Below are 18,487 nucleotides of genomic sequence, written 5' to 3'. Positions count from 1 at the left end.
ATTGGATGTTAATAGGAAAGAATGTCGCTAAAATACAAATAAAGAATACGGATTATTTTTCCGCGGGGTCGGTTAAGTTTGCATAGCTGTTGAAAGGAACAGTGATTTCGAATTTGGATTAAAAATCTTAAGAAGAATTTAGAACTTTATCGCTTTGTTTGCCGAACGTGTTGAGATACGGAATGATAGAGCGTTAAATGCCAAATAATATTATTTATGGTATTTCAGATTTTTAATATCGCCGATGATTCACATAACTTACATCCGATTGTTCGATAAATTTACGGTCGTAAAAATATTTATTGTAGAAGTAACCTAAGAGTTTTAGCGGGATCGACCATCAATTAAATCGTGTGCGGGTGTACAATAGCGTAAAATATTGGATTACCGGTACATTCTCTTCAACAGTGACTAACCGGTTCAGTGAAGTGTGGAGTGTGAAAACAAACCTGAATAATTATTCATCACACCCGAATGTAGATCAGGACAAAGTTTCGTGTACTTTTGCGCGATCATTTGTATTGAACATCATAACTCTTCGCGGTTAAATGACACAACGAAGGTAAACGGAATTTAAGGACTAAGACACCATTTATTGTGGACCCATTACTTACACGGATGGACATAACGCTATTACAGATGGACCGTACCTGTATGCGAACTTTTGTGATGCTGTTGATGACTTCTTTCTCACAAGGTATTTTAAAACTATTAATAATAACACACATCTCAACATTTCGTATTATACTGTAGTATACCGCTTTTTGTTTAACGGTATTCTACAATAGAATACGAAAAAGAATATCGCTTTTACGGATGGACCGTACCTGTATACAAACTTTTCTGTTGATAACTTCTTTCTCACAAGTTTGGACTGAAATGTAATTTAACAGATTTAAAAAGATTTACCAGTTTAATACGGGTCTTTTGATATTTTCGATATATTGGATAAAAAAAGTGGACTTAATGCACGTGAGTGAAAAGGTTTCCCCCTAAATCAGCATGTGCAGTCCGAACAGGCTAATCAGGGACGATACTTTCCGCATTCACTAGATTTTCCTACCGAACAAACTTCATTTATACGAAAAATTCCATAAAAGCGGAAAGTGTCGCTCCTGATCAGCCTGTGCAGACTTCACGGGCTAATCTGGGATGACACTTTACGCACATGCATTTAGCCCAGTTTTCACAGAACACGGATTATTTGTCAACATGAGATTTTACCAAAACTTACAGCTAGTGCTCTAATGTCCGATAATTAAATCATCCGTAGTATTGTCATATCTCATATGACTAATCCCAGTGAAAGTCGGTGCTATTTTTTGAGTTTTTGATCATCGTAAGTTAAGACTGTAAGGTAAATTATTATGTTGGTGTATTATATTCATTTACACTCAGTGCTTTTTAAACTAATACTACTAGTAGACACACATTGTAAACGATTCGCACGTGAAGGACATGCTGTGATTGCGATTATTGTATATACACATGCACACAAATACTAACTTCACGAAATCGTATATTCGATTTTTATTCGGCGTAGCTGTTTAACCCAGCTTTTCACCTTAGCTGACCTTTGTTAACGACAAATCAATTTGAATAATCAATTTCCCGCCGTCGGCACGGAAGTTTTCGAAGTAGAAAACGTGCAACATACAAACGGTTTTCAAATTTACATTAATATGTTTTTCAATTGACTTTCTATTTTTGGGGAAGAACAGAATATGCAAAGGGATACTACAGCGCGTTTAGCAACAGTGTTTATCCGCAATCGCATTTAAGCAGGTATATAAAATGTATTAAATTCTATAATATTGACCATACAAACTACATCGCAAAACCTGAATGCTTGGGGCGTTTCACGGTAATCTTGAATATATCCCTGCCAGGTCCCAGCACGGGTGCTTTCAAACACTCCGTAAAAGCTGTGCAAACAAACCAATGTCCAGGCGAATCAATGAATGAGACGGATTTTTTGCAACCATGTGTAACAATAATGGCCATCTTCCCTTTGAGTATACTTTCTTTACTTGTATGTAAGTGGTCAAAGGCGTTTTGCCGATATTGCAATAAAAAATATTGAAACTTGAAACTTTATGTATTTTTAGCATGTGGCCGTAATAATAGATCTATAAAGTATTGTACCAGTATTTATATTGATGTATACATAAACTTTGTATTGACATTATATATATTGAAGTGCTTTAATTCATTTAAAACTTTTAAAGCATTGTTCTTGCCTTTTCTTCATGTATATATGGAATTTTGCATGCCTGGTGTCATTTCAAATATGAATCTGCCCTCTTCCAATAATTGCACTAAAAAGATACCTTCTCGCAACTTCTATGACCGTAAAACTCGCACAAATGCAAACACCATCAGATCACGAAGTTTTTCAATAAGATTTCGACACAATCGCAGTAAATCCATAAACGCAGCCCCAAACGTTCATCTTTAAACTAGGCCCCCAATTAAATACACCACAATGTTGCAGAGACACATGAATACAGGAAATTACAACAAATAGCACGAGTGCGGTCGCTAAATCGCACGTTAACCAAAAGAGAAAAGGGAATTATTAGAAATAGTCACTACTTGCGACCGCAGAGGGTTAGAAACTGGTTTGGTAAAATGACATCTGGCAGATTGGCCCGCCGACCGGTGAAGTCTTACGAACGCGTAATCTCCCCCAATAGACCATGGCATTTCAGATGACCTGTCATCCAAAAATATCAAAAGCATGAGAACACCCCCGGAACACCCCCATCGTCGACTTTAAATAGCCACATTTCAATAAATCCTGAATATTAATAACCAGGATTTTTCTAACATACATGGTAATACATCCTTTGCATACACCAAAATATATTTTAATTCAAAAATGCCTTTAAACAATTAGAACTGGATTTACTTACCCTACCGAAATTCATCGAAATCTATCGGCAACTTCTCCTAGCACATCCAACTTCTCACAGCATATCGGGTTTCCGGGGGTGGAGAAATACTTTTTAATTACACTTATCGTTGAACGTGTTGTAAACATTGTCTGCATATTGCTATTTACTGATAGTGTATTTTCTAAAAGTGTTATTTTGGAGCCCGTACTTTTAAAGTCATTTAGCATAGTGTTCAAAGTACGAGTTATTGCTGTTGTTTTTATAAAGCAAAACTGTTTTCAAAATCGTATGACTTTCAGGTACAGGTGCGCCGTTGGTGTTCCTCTCCGATGAGCCCGTTGGTAGCTACTTCCGGTACCAGGGCCGCTGCTCCTTGCCTTGCGATGGATCCTACCCGCCGGGGCAGTTTCCGGTCACTATCACTCTGGATCAAATTGCCTCCGATTTTGCGGTAACACTTTTTTCCGATCGTGATAAATCGACTGTGTATATATAGTAATGTATACTATTCGAGTATGTATATATCCGGAATGCCTTGTAAGATAGACATGCATACACACGTACTCTTTCTCCATTCCCCAGTTGGGGAGGGGAGGGGGCGATGGACTTCTTCCGAACTTCTAATTATGTAGCGGATTCTCTGTCGGAAGGGGGGGGGGGGGCATTTTCGATCATCTAAACGTAAAATATAACATCACATATAAAAGACCAACATTCATTGAATCATGTATTACCAAGTTATCTAGCATTCCTTAAAATCATTGAACTCATTTTTCCCCTGCAATCGTGCAATAACCCGTTTATTTTAAATTTGAGGAGACACTGCGAGATTTGTGTTCCGGGATTTCTGGTTGATAGTTTTAACAACGATATGTTTGTTTCGTGACAAATAGTCGAGTATCGAGTTAGAATAGCAGATACACACGTATGTCGTATATAAAAGAACGTTTATTAACTTCACATTTAAGAATTTGATAGCCATCCGAAGAAAGCATTCCTTTCTCAATAATGGTCATTAAAAGCCGATTATGTCTGGGCTATAAAGGGCCATAATTTTCAAAACAATTTCTTTAACAAAACATAACCTTGAAGATAACAAGGCAATAACTTAAAATTGTTAATTATGGATGAAATAATGATTGTGACTAAGTAAAAACAACATAGTTTCACAACTACATGGTATGCTTAATATAAAAAGTAATTTAACAATCTAAACGTATTTTGCGCTTATGCAAATAAGCGTAATTTGTTCGATAGTTAATAAACATATAAAATGCAGATAGCCTTTCTTGAATAAATATGGGCCTTTCTATGTGAAAAGGGGGTTTATTGCATGTGCGTAAAGTGTCGTCCCAGATCTGTGCAGTCCTCACAGGCTAATCAGGGACGAAGTCTCTTCGTAGCAAAAATCGAGTTTAGGTCGAAAGTGGAGTACCTGATTGCAGAGGCTAATCTGGGACGACACTACGTACATGCATTAAACCCCCTTTTCACAGAGCGTGGCTCATATCTGCTTTGCGTTCATAAGGTTTCATGTGATTTGGGCTACAATATGCAAATATATTGACACTATTCTCATATTAAGTTTATTTAGTTATTTAGTAGATTTAAAGTGTATAGTGTGCGTATTGCCACTTTAACAAAGGAGCCGTTCAGTTAATTTATTACTTTATTTACTTTGTATACGACATGGATACCCACTCAGCTGGGTAATGACATACGAACATAAAACTCGAGAGCAGAACTGAAGCACTGGCATGCGCTTACACGCGCTGAATCCTGCATGACTAAATCGCAAAAGTGCACATGACATTAACAACGCATTTTATAAACGATGACTGTAAACAATGTTGAACGAGTTAAACGGTTTTAATTTTAAGGTTGTGTCATTTTCAATTCCCATTGAGCTTTGAAACAATGTAAGCACAAGGCCGCGCACACAGGTTGCTAAATCCCACGGTGGTACGTATGTGACACGTGCATGTTTTTATTCAGATCGTAACTACAACTTAGTAATTCGTTCGCTTGCGAACAACTAAGGTTAAGAGCAAGTTTTGCAAGTCGGTCTGTTCTTAAGTACGCTAAGAAAGATAATCACCGCATCTGCCTGTGCACACTGATTTAGCCTGTTTATACTTCACCACTGGTACACTGCAGACAGTGAGTGTGTGTATGTAATCAATAGTGTTTAACAGCTTGTGCGACGACATTGGCCAGTTTGTCATTGAAATCTGTACATATTGGCTGCGTTCAGGGAAAACGGGCCTTAATGTATGTCAAATAAGTGATGTCCTGTGCACACTGAATAGCATGTGCAGTGCGCACAAGCTAATCAAGGACGGCACTTTCTGATGTTATGGCGTTTTGCGTTAAAAGAGAGTCTCTGGTACTGAAATGACAATTAATGCATATGTATTAAGCCCTGTTTCCCAAAAATTAAGCTTAAATTATCTTTTCTATTAATGATTTGAAAAAAGAGAAAAAAGTGATAATAACTTCAAAGTAACCTCGCTGACAAGGCAAATAAACAAAATCACTTTTCAATCAAATAAGCAACCAATGATTTCTAAATTTTTACCTTGTGGCATTTTTAGTAAACATCTAAAAAGGACCTTATCACAGTTTTTCATTAAATGCTTACTATTGATAAATGTAAACATTGAATCTTAAAAGCTCCATTAAAAAAAAACAATTATAAAATTAAAGAAACAAAAAACGTTACCCTCAACTGGGCTCGAACTACTGACCCCTGGAATAAAAGTCTATCGTTTAGACCACTTGGCCATCCGTGCTCATACAATGAGAGATGTATTTTTATCCCCACGCTTTTTGAAAAAAAGGTGGGGATATTGTGGTGATCTCCGCCGTCCGTCCGTCCGTCCGTCCGTCCGTCCGTCTGTCCGTCCGTCCTGGCCACTATCTCCTCCTACACTAAAAGCACTAGAACCTTGAAATTTACACACATGGTAGCTATGAGCATATGTGCGACCCTGCACTATTTGGAATTTTGATCTGACCCCTGGGTCAAAAGTTATAGGGGTTGGGGTGGGGCCGCGTCAGAAATTATCACTCATTTTTTTAGGTTATTTTACATTTACTTCTTTATTTCTGCACCGATTCACTTCAAATTGATACTGGACCTCACCTATGACAATACGGTCAATCTCAACCATGCATGGCCCCATTCCCAACCCTGGGGCGCCCCGCCCACATAGGCCACACCCACCAAAAATTTCCATTTACTATAATTTTTTCATTTCTACACGGATTCACTTCAAATTGATACTGAACTTTTGTTATGACATTAGGGTCAATCTCAACTATGCATGGCCCCAATCCCAACCCTGGGGCGCCCGCCCACATAGGCCACACCCACCAAAAAATTCCATTTACTATAATTTTTTCATTTCTACACGGATTCACTTCAAATTGATACTGAACTTCTCTTATGACATTAGGGTCAATCTCAACTATGCATGGCCCCATAACCAACCCTGGGGCCCCGCCCACATAGACCACACCCACCCAAAATTGCCTTTACTATAATTTCTTCATTTCTACACCGATTCACTTCAAATTGATATTGAACTTCTCTTATGACAATACAGTCAATCTCAACTATGCATGGCCCCATTACCAACCCTGGGGCGCCCCGCCCACATAGACCACACCCACCCAAAATTGCCTTTTACTATAATTTCTTCATTTCTACACCGATTCACTTCAAATTGATACTGAACCTCTCTTATGACAATACGGTCAATCTCAACTATGCATGGCCCCATTACCAACCCTGGGGCGCCCTGCCCACATATGTCACACCCACCCAAAATTGCCTTTTACTATAACTTCTTCATTTCTACACCAATTCACTTCTAATTGATGATGAACTTCTCTTATGACAATACGGTCAATCTCAGCTATGCATGGCCCCATTACCAACCCTGGGGCACACCTAGGTCAAACATTCGGCGTGGGGATACGCGTCGGCCTCTGCCGCGCCATTTCTAGTATACTTTCTATAAGCAATCCTAGTAGTATGAACAAATATAACGACAGCAACAGAACTCTCAAAATTATTAAATCGTTTAATTTTGTCAATTTACCAAAACGTGAAAAGGTCCCTTTAATGTCTCCAGACTTGCAAATTGAATGAGTTCAATACACTGTCAGATCTTACATCATGAATAACTTACTGGTTTAGTGGTTTCCTGTTAGCCTGGGGCCAGTAGATTTAAGCCCAGGAAACTCAATTTCAAAAGTTGTTTACAGTTGGGCCAAAAAGCAGGGCAACTAGCTTTTTCAAAGCTTGAAACAACTCCATCCAATTAAACATAAAATACAAATTGGCGACTGTGGATCAATTAGGTCTAAGAAATTATTCAATTCCGGCTCACAACAAGACATGATGCATTAAAAGTCTGTCGTGTCGGCAAAATTGTAGCTCAATAATTTAAAGAAAATAAATAAAGTATTAGATACACATAACCCAACATGTACATGATTCGAGGCTTGTATATTCTTTAGCAAGGCAACCAAAATTCTAAAGATGGTTGCCAGTGCAGCAACCAATTGCGAAAAAAGAGACATATTGTTGTTATTTTTACTAAGTTATCTCTATAACATAAATATGAGGATAAACATTGCACCCATATCTCGACCCGTGCTTTAAGACACACTCTTTATAACTTGAATGAGTTGTGTTCATTTCAAACTTGCGATATAAAAACTTATAACATAATTTTGAAAACTCAGTTGCGTCTAAGATTATGCAATAGCGAACAACTTTAGTGCCTTCAGCGCTTTGATTAATAGTTGGACCTAGGTATGTAACTTGTGATAAAGACTAATTAAGTCGCGAAAACGACTTAGTAAATCGTGAAAACGACATAGTAACTCGTGGTAACGACTTAGTAACTCGTCGTGGAAACGATTTAGTAACTCGTGGATGCGACTTAGTAACTTGTTATAACGACTTAGTGACTCGTGGAAACGACTAAGTACATGTAAGTCGTGGAAACGACTAAGTAACTCGTGGAAACGACTAAGTAACTCGTTGAAACGAGACAACAAGCTTGTGGTAACGACCTTATAAACCAATCGGTTTAAAAAGCTTGTGTAAGCCTCCTTTGTATGAGACATTTCAGACTTAAACACCTGGCCATCTGACTGACAGGTTATATCGTTCCCGCTGTTTCGGTTTGTCGTTTCCACGATTTACTTCGTCTTTCCTTAGAGTTAGGTGTATCATTCCATGGGCATAATATGTCAATGGGAATGAGTGTCTTAAGTCGTGGGAATGAGTGTCTAAGTCGTGGGAATGAGTGTCTAAGTCGTGGGAATTAGTTTTATTTAAAAAAAACATCCACAAGGCACATCTATGGTACCGTTAATTTTCTGGATGTCAGAGAGTGCATTTTGAAAGCCAATATAAGCAGCTTAAATGTGTTGTCGGTTATTTGTATAGTTTTAAGATGAATTGGCGATGATAATTACACTTAAATTATGAGATCTCATAGACCTACTCTAAATAGTTATATATAACCATTAACGCACTTACGCAAGCATATTTTTATATACGCACACACACGAAAATTTTTGTTGATTTGTTTTTGCAATTATGATGACTGGCTCGAGTGTTCGTCGAATATGTCATCCGGTAGTGAACATGAGTGAAACATAACAAGTAAAACATTCAAAGAACAAAATTAATTAACTTAAGAGTCAATATTGTAGATATTGAAATAGATTTTAGTCGAGTGGTTTCTTGAAAAAATTACATGGTCAGAAAGTGTGTTAACTTATTTAGAGGGACGAGAGAATATTACATTGAATTTTGCACGCATCATGTTGACACGTATTTAAACACAGACAATTAATAATGCAGTGGGACGCCGCGATCTCGTTATGATATGACCCTTTGATTCTCCCATTTAGGGCTTTAACATCTTCCGGCCGCTGCAGACGACACCGAGCTGGGTGTGGCACCTAAACAACAACAACTACATCTCGTCGAGCAACGCCGGCACGTGCACGTTTGACGTGCAGTTTGATCACGTGACGTCTGGTGCCAAAATGAGCGGCGCATGCGAACTGAATCACGTAACACGTACGTTGAGCTAATTTCGATTAAGTAGCTTATACAGAATTTAGTTTTGAATTAGTAAAGTATATAGAATTTTCCAAGTGACGTAAAATTTGGTTTTGTAACAATTTATGTTACTTTTAAATCAAAACGGAATTGCATGCAGAGCTTGAAATATTATATATAATTAATGATATTCATATACAAAAAAATCTGGATGCTTTCAAATATGATGACGTTGACATCCATCGTACGTTTACGCATATTTACTGATATAATGCTTCTGTTTTTTATTTGTCGTCCCGGATTAATTAGCCTGTGCAGTTCACACACGACGGCAATTTTACTTCCGCACACATCGAATGCAAATGCATTTTATTGGTTATGATGATTTACCAAAATAATTAAGCAATGAAATACCATGCTATGCAGGCGAAAAGTGTCATCCTGAATTATGTACTGGGTGGACGGAGAGACCAAGTACATAACGGCATAAACGCACAGGCATTGGACCCGGTTTCTCCACAGTAGACCCCAACGAAAAACTTCATATGTTGCTATTTTCTTTAACAGCATTTTGCATTCGCAATATGACTTTTCAATTTTAGCGTTTGCCTGTAAGTCCGGTGACTTCATTCCGGAGTATTACAACACGTACAGCAGTTGCTATGACGTTGCTGGGAACAATCTGGAGCTCTGCTACAACCAGACGATCTTTTCGTGGTGCTGTAATGCGTGCAATGGCTATCGGGAAGACACTCCGAGTGAGTCTTTGACGCTATTTATCGTCCTTTTGTAATATTAGCGATTTTTTTACGCGATGCGTTTCTGTTTTTTATGGGCACACATGATGACTTTAAATATATTGAGATCATATGATGCTGTTTCCATACCACGTAGAGCGTTCAGTACATTGCTAGTAAGTTTTAATGTTAAAATCCGCTAATAAGTGCACGGTAATACGCCGCGCACCAGATGCAAATCATTTGCAAAACAACACATACGCGTGTTATCTGACTTAATAAGATTCATACCAGTTTCTAATACAATCCTTTGTTTAAAAAAACACAGGCAAACAAATATCACCATTTTTATGCATGTGCTTTGGTAATAAACATTTTCATCGGAACCTCAAGCAAGTTTGCAGTATGCAAACTTTTGAATATACATGGAACTTCTCAATTTGTTCTACGGTTTAGAAAATACAAATAACCAACAAAAAACTGCTCCTTTAAAACGCAATCATTATGTGTTCAGATTGCCCCTTCGGAGACCTCATTCCTTCTCGCTGCACCTCGCTAGATGACGCCCTCTGTTACGAGGAAAGCGTGCGAAAGGACTGTTGTGGCACGTGCAATCGCGTGGAGGAAACATATTACGTTGCAGGTATCGTGTACTTTAGCACTTGCCGAATATATTCATCTTAAAAATTGTCTAAACGTGGAAAATTTCTTTGTTTTAACCGGAATAAGTCCTAATCATTTAAGATATTAAAAATGTCTTACTTTAGTCTTGTCGGCTTTAAATTATCATGTAGGTTTTTGTAGGCACAGCATGATCATTTCCAAAATCATGATTTTGTGTGTAATTGATCTTTAAACGAAATATTAAACAGTTAAGCATTCGTACAAACTTCTGCTATAGGAACCGCGTTCTGTCAAAAATGGACCTAAATGCACTGCGTAAAGTGTCGTCCCAGATTAGCCTGTGCGGGATTGGTAGTTAATCAGGAAAGACAATTTTCTGATTTTCTGGAATTGTTCGTATACAGGAAGACTTAAACGAAAATACAGTTAAGGCGGAGAAATGTCGTCCCTGATTAGCCTGTGTGGACTGCACACGCTAATCAGGGATGACACTTTACGCACATGAAATAAGCCCAGTTTTCCCAGAGCGCTGCAAATATGCCTACACATATATAATCGACCAAACCTGACATAGATTGCCCTTATGGTGACCGGAAGCCGGATTTCTGTCGCAAGATTACGGATGAATCTGCCTGCTACAACAAAACAGTGGAGGAGATCTGCTGCAAAACCTGCGACGACTTTAAAGACAACACACAGCTTGGTATGTGTCTTCGGAGTGTATTACTGCTGCTCTTGTTGCTGATGATGATGGTGTTGAAAATGATGGGAATGAAATCATTGAAATTCATGATGTTGATGATTGTGGCAATGATGATGGTATTGATTTTATTTCAATTAATGAAAATCATGATGGTGGTGATGGTTTAATGATGATGACCTGCTACCCGCTACTTCTCCTAGATACTATTACAATGTTGCCCCTTCTCCTGTTTCTAAACTTCTGTATAATAACCATGACCCCTTCTTCTGTTTCTTTACTGCCTGTATGATAACCATGGCCCCTCCTCGTGTTTCTAGACTACCTGGATGGTATATGTTACCCTTTTCTCCTGTTTACAGACTGCCTGTATGGTAACTTTGAGGCCCCTTCTCTTGTTTCTAAACTGCCTGTATGATTATAATGGCCCCTTCTCCTGTTTCTAGACTGCCTGAATGGTAACTGTTGCCCCTTTTTCCTGTTTCTAGACTGCCTGTTTTATAACCTTGGCCCATTTTCCTATTTCTAGACTGCCTGTATTATAACCATGGCCCCTTTACCTATTTCTGGACTGCCTGTGTGATAACTATGGCCCTTTCTCCTGTTTCTAGATTGCCTGTATTATGACCATTGCCCCTTCTTCTGTTTCTAGACCGCCTTTATGATAACTATGGCCTCTTTTTCTATTTCTGGACTGCCTGTATGATAACCATGACCACTTTTTCTGTTTATAGACTGCCTGTATGATAACCATGGCCCCTTCTTTTGTTAATAGACTGCTTGTACAATAACCATGGCCGCTCTCCTGTTTCTAGACTGCATGTATGATAACCATGGCCACTTTTCCTGTTTCTAGACTGCCTTTATGGTAATCATGGCCCCTTCTTCTATTTCTCGACGGCCTGTATGATAACCGTGAGCTCTTCACACGTTCTAGACTGCCTGTATGATAACAATGGCATCTTCTTCTATTTCTAGACTGCCTGTATGATAGCCTTGACCACTTTCCTGTTTCTAGACTGCCTGTATGATAACCATGGCCCCTTCTCCTATTTCGAGACTGCCTGTATGATTACCATGGCCAATTTTCCTGTTTCTAGACTGCATGTATGATAACCATGGCCTCTTCACATGTTTCTAGATTGCCTGTATGGTACCCATGGCCTCTTCTTCTATTTCTAGACTGCCTGTATGATTACCATGACCCCTCTCCTCTTTCTAGACTGCCTGTATGATAAACATGGCCCCTTCTCCTTTTTCTAGACTGCCTTTATGATAACAATGGCCCCTTCTCCTATTTCTTGACTGCCTGTATGATAACCATGGCCCCTCTCCTGTTTCTAGACTGCCTGTATGATAACCATGGTCCCTTCTACTGTTTCTAGAATGCCTGTATGCTTACCATGGCCCCTTCTCCTGTTTCTAGACTGCCTGTATAATACATATTGCCCCTCTCCTGTTTCTAAACTCCCTTTATGATAACTATGGTCCCTTCTCCTGTTTCTAGACTTTCTTTATGATAACAATGACCCCTTCTCCTGTTCCTAGACTGCCTGTATGATAACCATGACCTCTTCTTCTATTTCTAAAATGCCTGTATGATAACCATGGCCCCTTCTCCTGTTTTTAAACTACCTTTATGATAAGCATGGCCCCTTCTTCTATTTCTAGACTGCCTGTAGATAACCAGGGCCCCTTCTCCTGTTTCTAGACTTCCTGTATGATAACCATGGCCCCTTTTTCTGTTTTAGACTGTCTCTATGGTAACCGGATTCCAGACAAGTGTGAGACCATTCAGACCCGGGACTGCTACTCCCAGAATGTGTCATATCAATGCTGTAGGACTTGTGGGGACGCCCGCAACCAGAACAATCCAGGTAAGTGCTGGAACCAAATTTTGAAGGCCTTTGCAAACAGTTTGGATCCAGATGAGACGCCACAGAACGTGGCGTCTTATCAGGATCCAAACTGTTTGCTATTCTGATAGTATTCTTTGAAAAAAAATCGAAGAAAATGATAATTTTAGAAATTCAGCAGACGACATTTTAGCAGATGACAAATTTCCCAGCATGCAAAGGGTTAAATTAAACCTCTTCATTTAATCTTGATTCGATTGAAAGCCTAAGGCTTATTGAAACGCTTTCACGTCCATTTCCTGGGTATAACCAGTGCTTGGTGTCTTTTGGGAGATCAAAAGAACGCTTCCATAGTGGGGTTAAAACCTGTACCCTCCCAGTTGCAGGGCAGACACTATATCCACTAGGCCACCAAAATGAGTAGCTTAAGTTAAACACTTATTTTATGAATATGGAACCATCTGCCACTTAGATATTTAAACATGCACTTAAGCAAATGAACAAATGAGAGAATATTCACTAAAGCAAGGGATTGACAAGTTTTCATAAGGGAATCGTGTTGATTGTTTGGTTCATGTCAAATTGTACATAATGTACACATTATTAATGAAGATCGTTGAAAATAGTTGTTTGTAGCCTTAGATGAAAAGCTGGCAATGTTATTAAAATTATACTGAGTGTTGGGTATATCTGAGAAAGATTATGTGTGAAATTTTAGGGTGATTTATCTATTCTTTGCTTGTTTTTATCTTATGTGGCCTTCCAACGTACATGTTATTACATCTCTGCTGTCTTGTCAAAAGGGGAAGTTTTAATAGTTTAATACGATTTTGCAAATATTCCAAGAGACAAGTAACACGTTTAAAGACAAAAGAGATCTTTCTGAATGTTATAGAAAAAGCTTTTCTTTTGCCTCTTTCGATAATCTTTTGCCTCTTTTGATAATCTTTTGCCTCTTTTGATAACTAGCCTGGAGATCTTTCCTGAAATAATCATTATAAATATATATAATGTTTATAAAAGATTTTAAAAGTTCAATTTGAGCCCTATTCTGGGAAGACAGGGCTTATTGCATGTGCATAAAGTGATATGTCTTTGCGGACTCTTCACATGCATTTAGCCCAGTTTTCCCAGAACACGGCTCATTTTTGTTGACATTTTTTTGCAGACTGCGCATTTGGCGACAAGGCTGACTTTTGTCGCAGCCTGGAAAACGTCCAGTGCTACAACGGGACAGTGGCCTCTACATGTTGTCAGATCTGCGCCTCGTTTGCTGCTGGCGGTACTTCTGGTACGTACCAGAGCTGGTATTCACCAAACAATACTTAGCCTTAAGAATAAAGAATAGACTTAGAACCCCGAAAATAACATCCAGCGTTTGAATATATACAGGCTACCACTGGTGTTGATGTCATTATCAAAATGTTCTTCATGAATAATCAATTAGATAGAGGTGATTAATGCCAAAGACTCAAAACTAGTTCTTGAAAACTCAAATTTAAAGAATATTCTTTATTCTTATTCTTAAGTCTAGGAATTGTTTTGTGAATACAAGCCCAGATCCATGGTCAAGTGAAAGAATTTAAGATTATATTACAAAATGCCGAATTGCTTGTTTGAAATTTTGTTGTTTGCCACGTGGGCTGTTAAATGTAAACAAAAGTTTGTGTGTCCATTTTAATTGACAAGTCTTTGCTGAAGTTTGTTTGTTTTGCGATTATTAAACACTTTTTCAAATGTTCTCAATCAATCAATAATGCTTTTTCCAAAGTTAAATTAAATAATAATTAAAGAAAAACAATTTCAACGGTACAGGTCATAATCCCAAAATGGTAGGAAAAAGCCCTTATAAGGCATTGTTTTTTAGACTGTGTGTAATTACTATCAGCAAAAAAAATCAACAAAAAGTTTGTGTATGTTTTCAGAATGTCAGTATGGGGACCAGGCCCCTTCCCAGTGTTTGACCTTGACCCCAGCACAGTGTCAGACAAACTTTACCCTGCAGAAGTCGTGTTGTAGGACGTGCAAATTCGTCCAAGAAAACAGTTGGTCCTCTTTTTACTGTAGACTTTTTACTGTATTGCTTTAATATCTTAAACTTGCCTTATAATACCATTACTTATATTGTTAAATTTCATTTGTGTTGAAGATATATTTTTCTGTTGTTAGGATAATTCTCTGCATAGACTAAAGATTGGTTGAGCTCCTTTTTAAAAATTAGATCGAAATTACGTTATAACCCAGTTTTTAACCGGGTTAACCCCTGTGTTAAAAGCCTGCGGTATTTGCATCATGCTTAAAGTGAGGCTTTAAGATATGCTTTTAGCTCACAAACAGGTTTTTTAGCTTACTGCAAAGGTTTTTAGCTTACCGCCAGGGTTTTTAGCTTACCGTCAGGGTTTTTAGCTTTCCACCAAGGTTTTAATAACCACTAAGGTTTTTTAGCTTATCGCAAGGGTTTTTAGCATACTGCCAAGGTTTTAATAACCACTAAGGTTTTTTAGCTTACCGTCAGGGTTTTTAGCTTACCGCCAAGGTTTTAATAACCACTAAGGTTTTTTAGCTTACTGCCAGGGATTTTAGCTTGCGGCCAAGGTTTTAATAACCACTAAGGTTTTTTAGCTTACCGCCAGGGTTTTTAGCTTATCGCTAAGGTTTTTTAGCTTACCACCAGGGTTTTTAGCTTACAGACAGGGTTTTATAGCTTACCGCCAAGGTTTTTAGCTAACTACCAAGGCATTTTAGCTTACCGCCAGTTTTCGTTTAGCTTACTAACAGTTTTTTTATAGCTTACGGACATTTTTTAAAGCTGATCAACTTTGGGTTCTGATGTTAAACTGTATTATACAACATGTGCCAGTCTGTATACAGTATGTAACCATCATAAGTTCTGTATTGAGCCTGTGTACCCTGTACTTCAGACTGCTCCCTTGAAGCCGAGGACCCAGTTTCATGCTTGTATATCCAGCCACGTGATTGTTACAACGACAACCTGAGACAGAAATGCTGCTCCACCTGCCTTGATAACCTGAAGAATGCACCTCACCTCAATGGTATGTCTACAAATAGTAGCAACACGCTGGGAAAACTGGGTTTAATGCATGTGCAGTCTGCACAGGCTAATCAGGGACAATATTTTCTACGTAAACCTGTTTAACAGTTGGAAGAGACTTTTTTTAAATGAAAAATTCTATATAAGCAGAAAGTGTACATTCCCAGTGCCGGGCTCATATTTATCGAGTTTGAGTATTAACCCTTTCAGTGCGGGAACCGAATTTTGAAGGCCTTTGCAAGCAGTTTGGATCCAGATGAGACGCCACAGAACGTGGCGTCTCATCTGGATCCAAACGGTTTGCTATTCTGATAGTATTTTTTGAAAAAAATCAAAGAAAATGCTAATTTTAGAAATTCAGCAGACGACATTTTAGTAGAAGACAAATTTCCCAGCATGCAAAGGGTTAAAGTTTTGTCTGCTAAGCATATCACTGTCAGATACTAATATCTGCTATCGAGTGAAACATTTACTGCATCAAATGTTAAGGCCATGACATGGAATGTACTTCTAAGATTCAACTGCCATTGATAGCGCTGTACTATGTTCATTCTGATTTTAGTGCTGATATATTTAAAACTGAAGGCAATATTGAGAAATTTATTAGGTCTATTGCCTGGAAAGCATATGGTGTCTTCTGAGAACTATTATTGTCAGGCTGACATCTTACGTATGGCACCACTTCAACTGCCCACTAGAGCTGCTACATTTAGTTTAACCCTTTGCATGCTGGGAAATTTGTCGTCTGCTAAAATGTCGTCTGCTAAAATGTCGTCTGCTGAATTTCTAAAATTAGCATTTTCTTCGATTTCTTTTCAAAGAATACTATCAGAATAGCAAACAGTTTGGATCCTGATGAGAGGCCACGTTCTGTGGCGTCTCATCTGGATCCAAACTGTTTGCAAAGGCCTTTAAAATTCGGTTCCCGCACTGAAAGGGTTTAACCCATGTATTTTTGCATGGTTGCATCAAAAGCCTAAGGATTATTGTGTTATTTTCTGGGTAGTTGCTCGTTGTCTTTTGTGGTGATCTGGAGAAGGCTCCCACAGTGTGGATGGAACCAAAGACCTCTGGTGGCTTAAGGCAGACACCACATCCACTATGCCATTGCTGTAACATTTTCATACTCCACAGGGAGGGGGCAAATAGGAGTATCCCTGTTGGTCCATCCGTTGGTTTTTCTCTCAATTTGTCAGTTGGTTGATTTGTCGGTTCAGTTTGTTTGCATAAAATACTATATGTATGTTGAGCGAACCTCTTCCATGTTTCTCAAGCGCTTGCTTTAAAACTCCACATATGTCATCAGCAAGAAGTGTCCATGTGCGAGACACATTTCATGCCCAATGATGAACACATTCCTGAATTATTTGCTCTAATGTCATTAAATATCATAAGTATCAGTAATAAGTGTCATTTGCCATTGAATAGCCCATAGCAGACAAAGTTTTTAGTTTTTCGGGGGCATTACTTATAACATTCTTCTTGGCCTTTGTATAGTATTTTGAAATTAATGTATGCTTTACAATGTATTGTGTAATGCAAATTTCAAATCCCTAGTTCTTGACATCCTTTTTCTGTCTTTTGACCTTACTGTTACCTGCTGTTGACCTTACTGTGACCTGCTGTTGACCTTACTGTTACCTGCTGTTGACCTTACTGTGACCTGCTCTTGACCTTACTGTGACCTGCTGTTGACCTTACTGTGACCTACTCTTTACCTTACTGTGACCTTACTGTGACCTGCACTTGACCTTACTGTGACCTGTACTTGACCTTACTGTGACCTGCTCTTGACCTTACTGTGACCTGCTCTTGACCTTACTGTGACCTACTCTTGACCTTACTGTTACTTGCTCTTGACCTTACTATGACCTGCTCTTGACCTGTGACCCTACTGGGACCTTGTGTTGACTTTACTGTAACCTACTCTTGACCTTACTGTGACCTCTTGACCTTACTGTGACCTTGCTCTTGACCTTACTGATACTTTACCTTGACCTTACTGTGTCTTTGCTCTACCAGAGTCCTGTGCGTATGGTGACCGAGATCTGAAATGCTGGAGGATCGCCCGTGCTGACTGCTACGAGCCCCGCATTGAGCACGGCTGTTGTAGCACGTGCCAAGATTATGTGGTTCTCTCTGCAGGTTACCAAAGCAGTTATTGAGTTCATGCAGCATTGTTTCTGACCTTCACATGTTGACTAGAAGGGGCATAACTAAACACAATTATCCATTCAATTATTATTAACAGAACAAAATTAGTGTAAATCCATTGTTTAATTCACAGCAGCAGTATGACCAGTAGATAAAACATATTAAAAGCTTCATTGGAAATAGCTTTATGAATAAACAAATCAGCAGATATAAATCTTGAGCTGATAGATGATGTTCAATAAATATTTGTTTCAGTTGTTTACAGTGATTAAAATTGTGTGTAGGCTAACATTTGGCCTTGGTTAAAGCCCCTTCTAGTAATTTGTTCATTTCAGATAACCTTCAAAAAAGTGCATGGCATTTGTTACATAGTTCT

At 38.6% G+C, this 18,487-nt stretch overlaps 1 protein-coding gene across 1 annotated transcript in view; it reads left to right on the top strand.

Annotated features, from left to right (window-relative positions):
• Window positions 1-277: 277 nt before the first annotated feature.
• LOC127838898 (mucin-19-like) overlaps window positions 278-18,487 on the top strand; it is a 55,683-nt gene continuing 37,473 nt past the window's right edge. Inside the window, exons 1-11 of the mRNA XM_052366966.1 lie at window positions 278-697; window positions 3,197-3,348; window positions 8,835-9,006; window positions 9,591-9,746; window positions 10,240-10,368; window positions 10,924-11,052; window positions 12,801-12,926; window positions 14,074-14,196; window positions 14,831-14,950; window positions 15,827-15,958; window positions 17,980-18,102. Coding sequence (XP_052222926.1) covers window positions 619-697; window positions 3,197-3,348; window positions 8,835-9,006; window positions 9,591-9,746; window positions 10,240-10,368; window positions 10,924-11,052; window positions 12,801-12,926; window positions 14,074-14,196; window positions 14,831-14,950; window positions 15,827-15,958; window positions 17,980-18,102 — 1,441 coding nt within the window. The 5' untranslated portion in view covers window positions 278-618. The remainder of the gene's footprint in view (window positions 698-3,196; window positions 3,349-8,834; window positions 9,007-9,590; window positions 9,747-10,239; window positions 10,369-10,923; window positions 11,053-12,800; window positions 12,927-14,073; window positions 14,197-14,830; window positions 14,951-15,826; window positions 15,959-17,979; window positions 18,103-18,487) is intronic.

This window comes from Dreissena polymorpha, chromosome 7 (genome assembly GCF_020536995.1).
Source record: "Dreissena polymorpha isolate Duluth1 chromosome 7, UMN_Dpol_1.0, whole genome shotgun sequence".
NCBI classification, from domain to species: domain Eukaryota; kingdom Metazoa; phylum Mollusca; class Bivalvia; order Myida; family Dreissenidae; genus Dreissena; species Dreissena polymorpha.
This window is presented reverse-complemented; position numbering and strand designations above follow the sequence as displayed.